The sequence below is a fragment of the Pseudorasbora parva genome, chromosome 18 (assembly GCF_024679245.1).
Source record: "Pseudorasbora parva isolate DD20220531a chromosome 18, ASM2467924v1, whole genome shotgun sequence".
NCBI classification, from domain to species: domain Eukaryota; kingdom Metazoa; phylum Chordata; class Actinopteri; order Cypriniformes; family Gobionidae; genus Pseudorasbora; species Pseudorasbora parva.
In genome coordinates, this window is record NC_090189.1 from 509,410 (window position 1) to 525,083 (window position 15,674).

General features: G+C 43.8%; 1 protein-coding gene across 6 annotated transcripts in view; it reads right to left on the reverse strand.

Annotated features, from left to right (window-relative positions):
- Positions 1-369: 369 nt before the first annotated feature.
- Positions 370-15,674, reverse strand: part of LOC137046172 (ral guanine nucleotide dissociation stimulator) — a 36,025-nt gene continuing 20,720 nt past the window's right edge. For 3 of the 6 annotated variants that reach the window (XM_067423266.1, XM_067423264.1, XM_067423268.1), the window contains exons 13-17: positions 7,142-7,352; positions 6,196-6,270; positions 5,080-5,316; positions 4,064-4,178; positions 370-2,748 (exon numbers count right to left, since the gene is read on the reverse strand). In XM_067423266.1, coding sequence (XP_067279367.1) covers positions 2,573-2,748; positions 4,064-4,178; positions 5,080-5,316; positions 6,196-6,270; positions 7,142-7,352 — 814 coding nt within the window. In that variant the 3' untranslated portion in view covers positions 370-2,572. Of the gene's footprint in view, positions 2,749-4,063; positions 4,179-4,806; positions 5,317-6,195; positions 6,271-7,141; positions 7,353-15,674 lie in introns of those variants that run through there. The other 3 variants (XM_067423269.1, XM_067423265.1, XM_067423267.1) reach the window with 2 other exon arrangements.

Sequence of the window (15,674 nt, forward strand, 5' to 3'; positions counted from 1 at the left end):
CAGCATGAGACACTCCGCTTTTCAACACCTCTGGCCTTAACGTTAGCGTTAACATTATTATTTAACATTTAACCCTCTGATGAAGGTTTGTCATCTGAATGCGCATGTTCGATTACATTTCAACGCTATTTTTTATTCTAAATGCTTTATTGGAAGGGGGATTGTCACATAATTTCACGTTTTCCCTTGTGTGGCTTCAGAAGACGTCAGACCTAATTTCATGGTGCATTCGTGGTAGAAATGGTCACTTGTATCACAGATCACCTGTCATTCCTTTAGACTTTTTCCCCTGAGCATTTCTGGGACTAGAGCTGAAAGCCATCACCGTAGCGCCGCCTGCTGACCACATTAGACCACAACAAAGACTGATTGAATCGCACTGCATGTGTTTATTAGGTTGTTTTTCTATTAGAAACAGTGCATCATAAAGAAAAAACAATATCAAATTTAAACCATGAAAAAAAGACGACGAACAGAAGCTGAAAGAAACACAATCCCTTATTTTGCAGTGGTATAAACTTCGCATAGATATATTCATATTTACATATTAATTTATAATTACATGGGAGAAGAAACTAAATGTACAATGCTACAAAAAGTATTTACAGATCAATAAATACACATACGCACGCACACAAACCAAATGAAAGGCAAAAGTACAAAGGACAATTCATATTGTACAAAAATTACAAAAATGAACACACAAAACCAGAGTGTGTGAGTGTCTTAATTATAATTTTTGACCGTGTAAAAGAAATGGCACCAGATATCTGTGGTATTCCGATCCGATCCGAGAGATCTTGGCAAACGGTTGGTTTTCCTGAACAGGCAGTGCTGATCTCACTGGACTGAGATGGAGATCTTTGGCCCTTTTGGTTTTGTCGTCATAGAACACAAGACATACGCATACAAAGACATTAAAACATATAGCAAGCACATGCACACACACACACACACACACACACACACACACACACTCGTACAGTCACGTATAAAGGTTCTGGAAATATGGCAGGTCTGTGTCGCCCAGCTTTGTGTAGCGTGTAGTCACGAGCCATCACTGAACTACAGGTAAAACAAAACATACTCTCATTACAGCTCATCTTCATCTCTCTGTTAGTGTGCAGTTTCACATCTCATGTCGTTTCTCTTTTCTCAGCGCAGGTTCTTCCAAATGTCTGGACCTTTCCAACAAAAAACCTCAAATCCTCATCTTTATTTCAAACGCTACTGAGGCCAAGATGGAGAACTCAGCCCCGCCCACAACATCTGAGCTCGGGCGGTTATTATAATATCCGAAACTGACCAATGAGATCATCAGGGCGGGCTTTAGCTGATGACGGACAGATGATCGACAGAAACTGACCAATGAGATCATCAGGGCGGGCTTTAGCCGATGACGGACAGATGATCAACAGAAACTGACCAATGAGATCATCAGGGCGGGCTTTAGCTGATGACGGACAGATGATCAACAGAAACTGACCAATGAGATCATCAGGGTGGGCTTTAGCCGATGACGGACAGATGATCAACAGAAACTGACCAATGAGATCATCAGGGCGGGATTTAGCCGATGACGGACAGATGATCAACAGAAACTGACCAATGAGATCATCAGGGCGGGCTTTAGCCGATGACGGACAGATGATCGTCAGAAACTGACCAATGAGATCATCAGGGCGGGCTTTAGACGATGACGGACAGATGATCGACAGAAACTGACCAATGAGATCATCAGGGCGGGCTTTAGACGATGAAGGACAGATGATCGACAGAAACTGACCAATGAGATCATCAGGGCGGGCTTTAGCCGATGACGGACAGATGATCAACAGAAACACCAGCAAAGATCGTTTACACTCGTCTTCATCTTCTAGCGTTTCTTATTCCAGTGCGCAGGGTTGCCAAGTTTATACAACAAAACCCGCCAACTACTGGCCCAAAACAAAGCTTTTTGGGGGGTTCTCCGGAAAAATGGTGTTTGGGGTAAAATGTGTTCTTTTGGCAAGGTCGCTGCTAAAATTGGCATTCCTGGGTCTATATATCCCATAATTGAGGTCGCTTCAACCGGCGGGAAAACCGCAGACTTGGCAACACAGTGCAGTTGAGTTCTGTTGACATTTATAACGTTATGCGTCGCTCCGCTGCTCTGATTGGTTGTCGTTCTGTCCAATCGAGGTCTTTCCTAGTTGGGTTGAAACACGCCCCATAATCACCGCCCAATGAGCATCAGACTCATATTCTGACTGGAGTTCAGGATGACCACCTCAGGCTAATGCACTGCTGAATCTTCTACACAAACACCTTTTCATCTTTTACCAACGACGGCGATTAACGTCATGAAAGGGGGAGTCGAGACGTTTCATCGGCCTGAGCACCAACGAGGAAAGACGTTAACATTCTGACGAACTCTTCCTGTCATGTGATCAGCCACATGAACACAGTGACATTAGTTCACAGCACCAGAGATCCGTGGGGAGATTTGGGAATGACTGTAAACATCTTGGGAAGAGTCTGGCTCTGCCAAACCGCTCATTGCGAAGTTCTGCTGAGCGCCAAAATCCAGAATTCAGAAGATCCCCTTGGCGATTTTAAGACCTTTCTGCTTCATTCTAGGCAGCGTAGAGCTGGCCACATGTTTGGTTCGGCCCGCTCGGGGGAAGCCTCTCTTCTTCAACACAAAGTCATAGTTGGCCGTGGAGTTCATGGCGTAAAAAACATTGGCATTGTCTGGAATCTTCAACTCTGTGGAAACAGAATAACAGGACCTACTTTAAAATCAGGGGCCTGCACTGCACAAAATGCTTTTCTTACTCAGTATTTCTGTCTTGTTTCTAGTCCAAACATCTACAAATTCTTAAAACAAGAATTATTTACTAGACAAGCAAAAGTAATTGTCTTGTTAGTCGGGGCGGCAGTGGTTCATGTAGGTTGTCTACAGACCAGAAGGTTGGTGGTTCAATCCCCGGTTCCACCTGACCAAGTGTCGAGGTGTCCATGAGCAAGACACCTAACCCCAGCTGCTCCCGACGAGCTGGATGGCGCCTTACATGGCTGACATCGCCGTCGGTGTGTGAACGGGTGAATGTGAGGCAAACATGTAAAGCCCTTTGGATGGCCATAGGGTCTGTTAAAAGCGCTATATAAATGCAGTCCATTTACCAATGTTTTGGGAAGAAATGCTTAAAATAAGCAAAAAAATCTGCCAATGGGGTAAGCAAAAACTCTCATTTTGAGTTATTTTCCCAAAACAAGACAATCATTTTTACTTGTCTAGTAATGTAAGAATTTTTTGATATGTTGACTAGAAACAAGACAGAAATACTGAGTTTTCAGTGTGTTGCACTAAACTAGGATTAGGGATTAAGCCGGGATATCTTGGTGAGCTTGTCATCTGTGTGCCAAATTTAGTCCACCGTTGTCGTGTAAACGTTTCCTGAAGACACACTCACACCAAGAACGATATTAGCGGATAAATAGAGCCATGACATAAGATCTTGTTTCTTGTTTTGTTAAAAATAAAATCTAAATGCCAATGGGGTGAGAAAAGTAATCTTATTTCTGATTGAAATCTTGTTTCTTGTCTCCGTCCCAAACAGAAATAAGATTATTTTTCTCACCCCATTGGCAGATCATTTTGCCTGTTTTAAGCAAAAACTCTCTTCATTTAGACATTATTATTAAGAAAACAAGAAAAAATATCTTATGTGGTTTCACTGATCTAGTAAATGCATGAATATTTAGATATTTGGACTCGAAACAAGAAGAAAATACTAAATAAGGAGCATTTTTTGCAGTGTAAGCTAATCGGATTTTGGTTATCGGATTGGATCAAATGGGTTGTTCAAAAGAAATCTGAAATCAGATTAGATCACGCAATCCTAGTTTCAATCCGGATCAAACCTTCAGTTTGTGTTGTTTTGGATGACCATCCAAATCTTTTGAACAACTGGCCCCAAGATAATCCCTTATCCTAGTTTTCTACAGTAGACCCCGGGTCAACCAAAAACCAGACTAAATTAAAATGATCAGCAAAAATCCTAATTGTGTGACGACTGACCCTTTTCCTCACTGATTTTCTGAACCAGCTCATAATCCTCGGCTCGCTCGCGGTCCAAGTTGTGTTTGACCATGGCTTTCCTCACGACTGCAGGAGTCTTATCCTGACTGGTGACCTGAAACAAACCAACACATCCTGATCTGCTGAGCAAACAAAACATATGGCCTCAAATAAAGATTCAAACGGTTATGAATCAGCGAATTGATTCATGATTCGGATCGCGTGTCAAACTGCTGAAATCACGAGACATTGGCGATCCGAATCATGAATCGATTCGCCTCCATCTATAGCTTCAGATAGGCCTCCATTGGCCTTCAGTCCATTCCCACTCACAAGACCCATAAAGGCCCTAAACACATCGACACACAGCCCATCTCACTACAGCGGCTGGACAATCACTGAACGAAGGGACGAAAATAGTTATTGTGCACAAAAATGTAAATAACGACTTTATCCGGTGAGTTATTGCCGTGAACTCGACGCATGCGTGAGAATATGACGATCCGCCGTTCATGACCAGAAGAGGAGGAGCAAGACCGACACGGAAGACAAGAACTCGGCGGATAAAGTCATTATTTAGATTTTTTGCGCACAATAACTATTCTCGCCGCTTCGTTCAGTGATTGTCCAGCCGCTGTAGTGAGATGGGCTGTGTGTCGATGTGTTTAGGGCCTTTATGGGTCTTGTGAGTGGGAATGGACTGAATGCCAATGGAGGCCTATCTGAAGCCTTTCTCAGCTTTACACTAAAATATCTTCATTTGTGTTCTGAAGATGAACGAAGGTCTGACGGGTGTCCAACCACATGAGGGAGAGGAGTTAATGACAGAATATTCATTTTTGGGTGAACTTACCCATTAAACTGTGTGTGAAGACCGTATGTCGTTTTACTGATCTAGTAAATGCATCTTGATTTAAGAATATTTAGATTTTTGGACTGGAAAGAAGACGAGCATGTTGTGCGCTGTGGTGTGTGTTGGGACTCGATGTAAAGCTCAGAGGATGGAGGCGTCTCACCAGAATGCTCTTGTACATGTTCCCGTTGTCCACGTCCATGCTGACCCGGATGATGCAGCAATCGTCCACCTGCTGGTTATAAAGCGGCAGAGAGAGAGACGAGTAGCTGGACACGCCCGACACCGAGCGCTTGTGCGAGCGGCAGGACGAGACCGAAGAAGAGGAGGCACTGCTGGATCCAGAACCAGAGCCCAGACCCGACGCATCCAGAGACGACAGAGACGTGGACTCCCAGAACTGGAGAGATTACAGACACACACACACACACACACAGAGAGAGAGATTGAGGACGCTTGATTTCTGATCAAAGCAGTGACAGAGCAACGGATGAATGCAGAGCAGATCAAATCAGAGTCTGAGTGAAAGTGGTCACACACACACACACACACGTTTGTTTTTGTGACATATGGAGAAATTCCATAGACGTAATGGTTTTTATACTGTACAAATGTATTTTCTATCCCCTTACACTGCCCCTAAACCCAGACATCACACACACACACACACACACTGCCCCTAAACCCAGACATCACACACACACACACACACACACACAAACACACACACTGCCCCTAAACCTACCCATCACACACACACACACACACACACACACACACTGCCCCTAAACCTACCCATCACAGGAAACATTCTGCATTTTTACTTTCTCATAAAAACTCCTCCTGTGTGATTTATAAGCCTTTTGTAAAGTGGGGCCATGGGTAATGTCCTCATATTTCACCCTCTCCTGTAATACCTGTGTCATACCCATGGCATTATACACATTTGTGTCCTCATATGTCACAAAAACATGCCCACACACACACACACCACGAGGCCCGACCGACTTGTGACTAAAATGGTTGCACAACAGTCATTTACACAGCAAAAAATGCTCTGTCCAAAACTCCATCAGGGCATGATGGAGAAAAATAAACCTTGGGAGAAACCAGACTCAGGTGAGGTCAGAGGTCATATTAGATCGGAATATTCACACAATATATACACACACACACACACACGTCAGAAACGCTGACAAATGGATTAAATGGACCATGGAAATGGACGGGTGAGAGACGAAAGGAGATGAGAGAGATGAGGGAGAGAGAGAGAGAGTACCGTGGGTATCAGGTCTCCTGTAGGGCCGCACTTCCCTAAGGTAGAATTGGAATGTTTTACGAAGGGCGTGGAGGTCTACAGGGAGGAAGTAGAGCTCAGTCACTGACAGACACAGCCACTCGCAATTGGTACAAAGTTGCATTTTCTTCCTGATTCGTTCGCTTACACAAGGAATTGCTTCTAAAATACGTTTATGAGTAAAACTGCTGAGATGCTCGTAGTGGCCAGAGCTGGACAAACTACATTTGGGTCCAAAAATAACAAAAACTATGACTTTATTCAGCATTGGCTTCTCTTCCGGGTTTGTGTTCAATCCTCAAATAAAGATTCAAACGGTTATGAGTCAGTGAATCGATTCAGTGCTGGTGCTATTTCGGAGCCAGAGCCTAGTTCCAAATCGGTTCTTTATCTTTCCACAGCCAAAGCACCAGCTCCGAGCCAGGAAAAGGTTCTTAAGTAGCACCAAAACATCGCTGGGCTAGAAGTAAGAACCGCTTGCGTCAGCGGCTGGGGGCGGAGTTACGGTCACCAACAAGACCAACACAAACTCGTGACCGACATTTTTTAAATAGCAGCTAATCAAGCTAACAGCTGCTCGATCTCCATCTATACAAAACAGAGGACAGCTGCAGGAATGCGTTGGATTTGCGGCGTTTTAATGCTGATGTAGGATTATACACAGATTATATACGCCGGTGCATCTCGAACCAGCCCGTGTGTTTGTATTTCCCGCTGCCTCGCTAGCGAGAAAGATGAGCCGTATACAGTGATGAAAGACCTATAGCTCTGTGGTGACTCTCTAGCCTGTGGAAACCAAACCGGTTCCTAAAGGCTCTCAAGACGAACCAACTTAGAACTGGCACTAGCACTGGCTCTGAACTAGCTCCGGTTAATTCAGGCGGTAAAGGGGTATAAGATGAGCCATATTAACTGAGGCTCTCCTCACCTTCCTCTCCTGAGTGTCTGGCGAATCCGAGATGAAGCTGATGTTGAGCTCCTCCACATCTGAGCTGCTGGATCCTGCAGACGTCACGCTGAGTGAGTCTCCGCCATCGCACGTCGAGCCGCTCAGACACGGAGGAAACCGAAGCTGATCGAAGGACTTCGAGTGGGAGCTTCCGGAACATCCGGCCTCGCCCGAGCCCACCGGCTGCCGACTGCAAGAGCGGAGAACAAACATCTCAGAACTGGACTGAGGCTCGAACGAGTACTTGTGTCTAATCAGGCTTCAATATGGATGGAATGCTTTCGTCTAATCAGGCTTCAATATGGACGGAATACTTTCGTCTAATCGGGCTTCAATATGGACGGAATGCTTTCGTCTAATCGGGCTTCAATATGGACGGAATACTTTCGTCTAATCGGGCTTCAATATGGACGGAATACTTTCTTCTAATCAGGCTTCAATATGGACTGAATACTTTCGTCTAATCGGGCTTCAATATGGACTTAATACTTTCTTCTAATCAGGCTTCAATATGGACGGAATACTTTCGTCTAATCAGGCTTCAATATGGACGGAATACTTTCTTCTAATCAGGCTTCAATATGGACGGAATACTTTCGTCTAATCGGGCTTCAATATGGACGGAATACTTTCGTCTAATCGGGCTTCAATATGGACGGAATACTTTCTTCTAATCAGGCTTCAATATGGACGGAATACTTTCGTCTAATCGGGCTTCAATATGGACGGAATACTTTCGTCTAATCGGGCTTCAATATGGACGGAATACTTTCTTCTAATCGGGCTTCAATATGGACGGAATACTTTCTTCTAATCAGGCTTCAATATGGACGGAGTGCTTTTGTCTAATCGGGCTTCAATATGGACAGAATGCTTTTGTCTAATCGGGCTTCAATATGGACGGAATACTTTCTTCTAATCGGGCTTCAATATGGACGGAGTGCTTTCGTCTAATCAGGCTTCAGTATGGACGGAATACTTTCTTCTAATCGGGCTTCAATATGGACGGAGTGCTTTCTTCTAATCGGGCTTCAATATGGACGGAATGCTTTCGTCTAATCAGGCTTCAGTATGGACGGAATACTTTCGTCTAATCAGGCTTCAGTATGGACGGAATACTTTCTTCTAATCGGGCTTCAATATGGACGGAATGCTTTCGTCTAATCAGGCTTCAGTATGGACGGAATACTTTCGTCTAATCAGGCTTCAGTATGGACGGAATACTTTCGTCTAATCAGGCTTCAATATGGACGGAATGCTTTCTTCTAATCAGGCTTCAATATGGACGGAATACTTTCGTCTAATCGGGCTTCAATATGGACGGAATGCTTTCGTCTAATCGGGCTTCAATATGGAAGGAATACTTTCTTCTAATCAGGCTTCAATATGGACGGAATGCTTTTGTCTAATCGGGCTTCAATATGGACGGAATACTTTCGTCTAATCGGGCTTCAATATGGACGGAATGCTTTCGTCTAATCGGGCTTCAATATGGACGGAATACTTTCTTCTAATCAGGCTTCAATATGGACGGAATGCTTTCGTCTAATCAGGCTTCAATATGGACGGAATGCTTTCGTCTAATCAGGCTTCAATATGGACGGAATGCTTTCTTCTAATCAGGCTTCAATATGGACGGAATACTTTCTTCTAATCAGGCTTCAATATGGACGGAATACTTTCGTCTAATCGGGCTTCAATATGGACGGAATACTTTCTTCTAATCAGGCTTCAATATGGACGGAATACTTTCGTCTAATCGGGCTTCAATATGGACGGAATACTTTCTTCTAATCGGGCTTCAATATGGACGGAATGCTTTCTTCTAATCAGGCTTCAATATGGACGGAATACTTTCTTCTAATCAGGCTTCAATATGGACGGAGTGCTTTTGTCTAATCGGGCTTCAATATGGACGGAATACTTTCTTCTAATCAGGCTTCAATATGGACGGAGTGCTTTCGTCTAATCAGGCTTCAATATGGACGGAATACTTTCTTCTAATCGGGCTTCAATATGGACGGAGTGCTTTCTTCTAATCGGGCTTCAATATGGACGGAATACTTTCGTCTAATCAGGCTTCAGTATGGACGGAATACTTTCGTCTAATCAGGCTTCAGTATGGACGGAATGCTTTCTTCTAATCAGGCTTCAATATGGACGGAATACTTTCGTCTAATCGGGCTTCAATATGGACGGAATGCTTTCGTCTAATCGGGCTTCAATATGGACGGAATGCTTTCGTCTAATCGGGCTTCAATATGGAAGGAATACTTTCTTCTAATCGGGCTTCAATATGGACGGAATGCTTTTGTCTAATCGGGCTTCAATATGGACGGAATGCTTTCGTCTAATCAGGCTTCAATATGGACGGAATACTTTCGTCTAATCGGGCTTCAATATGGACGGAATGCTTTCGTCTAATCGGGCTTCAATATGGACGGAATACTTTCTTCTAATCAGGCTTCAATATGGACGGAATGCTTTCGTCTAATCAGGCTTCAATATGGACGGAATGCTTTCGTCTAATCAGGCTTCAGTATGGACGGAATACTTTCGTCTAATCTGGCTTCAATATGGACGGAATACTTTCGTCTAATCGGGCTTCAATATGGACGGAATACTTTCGTCTAATCGGGCTTCAATATGGACGGAATGCTTTCGTCTAATCGGGCTTCAATATGGACGGAATACTTTCTTCTAATCAGGCTTCAATATGGACGGAATGCTTTCGTCTAATCGGGCTTCAATATGGACGGAATACTTTCGTCTAATCGGGCTTCAATATGGACGGAATGCTTTCGTCTAATCAGGCTTCAGTATGGACGGAATACTTTCGTCTAATCGGGCTTCAGTATGGACGGAATACTTTCGTCTAATCGGGCTTCAGTATGGACGGAATACTTTCGTCTAATCGGGCTTCAATATGGACGGAATGCTTTCATCTAATCAGGCTTCAGTATGGACGGAATGCTTTTGTCTAATCAGGCTTCAATATGGACGGAATACTTTCGTCTAATCGGGCTTCAATATGGACGGAATGCTTTCGTCTAATCAGGCTTCAGTATGGACGGAATACTTTCGTCTAATCGGGCTTCAGTATGGACGGAATACTTTCTTCTAATCAGGCTTCAATATGGACGGAATACTTTCGTCTAATCGGGCTTCAATATGGACGGAATGCTTTCGTCTAATCGGGCTTCAATATGGACGGAATACTTTCTTCTAATCAGGCTTCAATATGGACGGAATGCTTTCGTCTAATCAGGCTTCAATATGGACGGAATACTTTCGTCTAATCGGGCTTCAATATGGACGGAATGCTTTCGTCTAATCAGGCTTCAATATGGACGGAATGCTTTCGTCTAATCGGGCTTCAGTATGGACGGAATACTTTCTTCTAATCAGGCTTCAATATGGACGGAATGCTTTCGTCTAATCAGGCTTCAATATGGACGGAATGCTTTCGTCTAATCAGGCTTCAGTATGGACGGAATACTTTCGTCTAATCGGGCTTCAATATGGACGGAATACTTTCGTCTAATCGGGCTTCAATATGGACGGAATACTTTCGTCTAATCGGGCTTCAATATGGACGGAATGCTTTCGTCTAATCGGGCTTCAATATGGACGGAATACTTTCTTCTAATCAGGCTTCAATATGGACGGAATGCTTTCGTCTAATCGGGCTTCAATATGGACGGAATGCTTTTGTCTAATCAGGCTTCAATATGGACGGAATACTTTCGTCTAATCGGGCTTCAATATGGACGGAATGCTTTCGTCTAATCAGGCTTCAGTATGGACGGAATACTTTCGTCTAATCGGGCTTCAGTATGGACGGAATACTTTCGTCTAATCGGGCTTCAGTATGGACGGAATACTTTCGTCTAATCGGGCTTCAATATGGACGGAATGCTTTCATCTAATCAGGCTTCAGTATGGACGGAATGCTTTTGTCTAATCAGGCTTCAATATGGACGGAATACTTTCGTCTAATCGGGCTTCAATATGGACGGAATGCTTTCGTCTAATCAGGCTTCAGTATGGACGGAATACTTTCGTCTAATCGGGCTTCAGTATGGACGGAATACTTTCTTCTAATCAGGCTTCAATATGGACGGAATGCTTTCGTCTAATCGGGCTTCAATATGGACGGAATACTTTCGTCTAATCGGGCTTCAATATGGACGGAATGCTTTCGTCTAATCGGGCTTCAATATGGACGGAATACTTTCGTCTAATCGGGCTTCAATATGGACGGAATGCTTTCGTCTAATCGGGCTTCAATATGGACGGAATACTTTCTTCTAATCAGGCTTCAATATGGACGGAATGCTTTCGTCTAATCAGGCTTCAATATGGACGGAATACTTTCGTCTAATCGGGCTTCAATATGGACGGAATGCTTTCGTCTAATCAGGCTTCAATATGGACGGAATGCTTTCGTCTAATCGGGCTTCAGTATGGACGGAATACTTTCTTCTAATCAGGCTTCAATATGGACGGAATGCTTTTGTCTAATCAGGCTTCAATATGGACGGAATACTTTCGTCTAATCGGGCTTCAATATGGACGGAATGCTTTCGTCTAATCAGGCTTCAGTATGGACGGAATACTTTCGTCTAATCGGGCTTCAATATGGACGGAATACTTTCTTCTAATCAGGCTTCAATATGGACGGAATGCTTTCGTCTAATCAGGCTTCAGTATGGACGGAATACTTTCTTCTAATCAGGCTTCAATATGGACGGAATGCTTTTGTCTAATCAGGCTTCAATATGGACGGAATACTTTAGTCTAATCGGGCTTCAATATGGACGGAATGCTTTCGTCTAATCGGGCTTCAATATGGACGGAATACTTTCTTCTAATCAGGCTTCAATATGGACGGAATGCTTTCGTCTAATCAGGCTTCAGTATGGACGGAATGCTTTCGTCTAATCAGGCTTCAATATGGACGGAATGCTTTCGTCTAATCAGGCTTCAGTATGGACGGAATACTTTCGTCTAATCGGGCTTCAATATGGACGGAATACTTTCGTCTAATCGGGCTTCAATATGGACGGAATACTTTTGTCTAATCGGGCTTCAATATGGACGGAATACTTTCTTCTAATCGGGCTTCAATATGGACGGAATACTTTCGTCTAATCGGGCTTCAATATGGACGGAATACTTTCGTCTAATCGGGCTTCAATATGGACGGAATACTTTCTTCTAATCAGGCTTCAATATGGACAGAATGCTTTTGTCTAATCAGGCTTCAATATGGACGGAATACTTTCTTCTAATCAGGCTTCAATATGGACGGAATACTTTCGTCTAATCGGGCTTCAATATGGACGGAATGCTTTTGTCTAATCGGGCTTCAATATGGACGGAATACTTTCTTCTAATCAGGCTTCAATATGGACGGAATACTTTCTTCTAATCAGGCTTCAATATGGACAGAATGCTTTTGTCTAATCGGGCTTCAATATGGACGGAATGCTTTCGTCTAATCAGGCTTCAATATGGACGGAATACTTTCGTCTAATCAGGCTTCAATATGGACGGAATACTTTCTTCTAATCAGGCTTCAATATGGACGGAATGCATTCGTCTAATCAGGCTTCAATATGGACGGAGTGCTTTCGTCTAATCAGGCTTCAGTATGGACGGAATACTTTCTTCTAATCAGGCTTCAATATGGACGGAATGCATTCGTCTAATCAGGCTTCAATATGGACGGAGTGCTTTCGTCTAATCAGGCTTCAATATGGACGGAATGCTTTCGTCTAATCAGGCTTCAATATGGACGGAATGCTTTCGTCTAATCAGGCTTCAGTATGGACGGAATACTTTCGTCTAATCAGGCTTCAATATGGACGGAATGCTTTCGTCTAATCAGGCTTCAATATGGACAGAATGCTTTCGTCTAATCAGGCTTAAATATGGACGGAATGCTTTCGTCTAATCAGGCTTCAATATGGACAGAATGCTTTCGTCTAATCAGGCTTCAGTATGGATGGAATACTTTCGTCTAATCAGGCTTCAATATGGACGGAATGCTTTGGTCTAATCAGGCTTCAATATGGACAGAATGCTCTCGTCTAATCGGGCTTCAATATGGACGGAGTGCTTTCGTCTAATCGGGCTTCAATATGGACGGAATGCTTTCGTCTAATCGGGCTTCAATATAGACGGAATGCTTTCGTCTAATCAGGCTTCAATATGGACGGAATGCTTTCGTCTAATCGGGCTTCAATATGGACGGAATGCTTTCGTCTAATCGGGCTTCAATATGGACGGAATGCTTTCGTCTAATCAGGCTTCAATATGGACGGAATGCTTTCGTCTAATCAGGCTTCAGTATGGACGGAATGCTTTCGTCTAATCGGGCTTCAATATGGACGGAATACTTTCGTCTAATCGGGCTTCAATATGGACGGAATACTTTCGTCTAATCGGGCTTCAATATGGACGGAATACTTTCGTCTAATCGGGCTTCAATATGGACGGAATCCTTTTGTCTAATCAGGCTTCAATATGGACGGAATCCTTTCGTCTAATCGGGCTTCAATATGGACGGAATACTTTCGTCTAATCGGGCTTCAATATGGACGGAATACTTTCGTCTAATCGGGCTTCAATATGGACGGAATCCTTTTGTCTAATCAGGCTTCAATATGGACGGAATCCTTTCGTCTAATCGGGCTTCATTATGGATGGAATACTTTCTTCTAATCAGGCTTCAATATGGACGGAATACTTTCGTCTAATCGGGCTTCAATATGGACGGAATCCTTTTGTCTAATCAGGCTTCAATATGGACGGAATCCTTTCGTCTAATCGGGCTTCAATATGGATGGAATACTTTCTTCTAATCAGGCTTCAATATGGACGGAATACTTTCTTCTAATCAGGCTTCAATATGGACGGAATACTTTCGTCTAATCAGGCTTCAGTATGGACGGAGTGCTTTCGTCTAATCAGGCTTCAATATGGACGGAGTGCTTTCGTCTAATCAGGCTTCAATATGGACGGAGTGCTTTCGTCTAATTGGGCTTCAATATGGACGGAGTGCTTTCGTCTAATCGGGCCTCAATATGGACGGAGTGCTTTCGTCTAATCAGGCTTCAATATGGACGGAGTGCTTTCGTCTAATCAGGCTTCAATATGGACGGAGTGCTTTCGTCTAATTGGGCTTCAATATGGACGGAGTGCTTTCGTCTAATCGGGCTTCAATATGGACGGAGTGCTTTCGTCTAATCAGGCTTCAATATGGACGGAATACTTTCGTCTAATCGGGCCTCAATATGGACGGAATACTTTCGTCTAATCGGGCCTCAATATGGACGGAGTGCTTTCGTCTAATTGGGCTTCAATATGGACGGAGTGCTTTCGTCTAATCAGGCTTCAATATGGACGGAGTGCTTTCGTCTAATCAGGCTTCAATATGGACGGAGTGCTTTCGCCTAATCGGGCCTCAATATGGACGGAGTGCTTTCGTCTAATTGGGCTTCAATATGGACGGAGTGCTTTCGTCTAATTGGGCTTCAATATGGACGGAGTGCTTTCGTCTAATCGGGCCTCAATATGGACGGAGTGCTTTCGTCTAATCAGGCTTCAATATGGACGGAGTGCTTTCGTCTAATCAGGCTTCAATATGGACGGAGTGCTTTCGCCTAATCGGGCCTCAATATGGACGGAGTGCTTTCGTCTAATTGGGCTTCAATATGGACGGAGTGCTTTCGTCTAATCGGGCTTCAATATGGACGGAGTGCTTTCGTCTAATCGGGCTTCAATATGGACGGAGTGCTTTCGTCTAATCAGGCTTCAATATGGACGGAATACTTTCGTCTAATCAGGCTTCAATATGGACGGAATACTTTCGTCTAATCGGGCCTCAATATGGACGGAGTGCTTTCGTCTAATTGGGCTTCAATATGGACGGAGTGCTTTCGTCTAATCAGGCTTCAATATGGACGGAGTGCTTTCGTCTAATCAGGCTTCAATATGGACGGAGTGCTTTCGCCTAATCGGGCCTCAATATGGACGGAGTGCTTTCGTCTAATTGGGCTTCAATATGGACGGAGTGCTTTCGTCTAATTGGGCTTCAATATGGACGGAGTGCTTTCGTCTAATCGGGCCTCAATATGGACGGAGTGCTTTCGTCTAATCAGGCTTCAATATGGACGGAGTGCTTTCGTCTAATCAGGCTTCAATATGGACGGAGTGCTTTCGCCTAATCGGGCCTCAATATGGACGGAGTGCTTTCGTCTAATTGGGCTTCAATATGGACGGAGTGCTTTCGTCTAATTGGGCTTCAATATGGACGGAGTGCTTTCGTCTAATCGGGCCTCAATATGGACGGAGTGCTTTCGTCTAATCAGGCTTCAATATGGACGGAGTGCTTTCGTCTAATTGGGCTTCAATATGGACGGAATGCTTTCGTCTAATTGGGCTTCAATATGGACGGAGTGCTTGCTGCTTTTTGGATAAAAGCATCAGATGGATAAATGTTCTG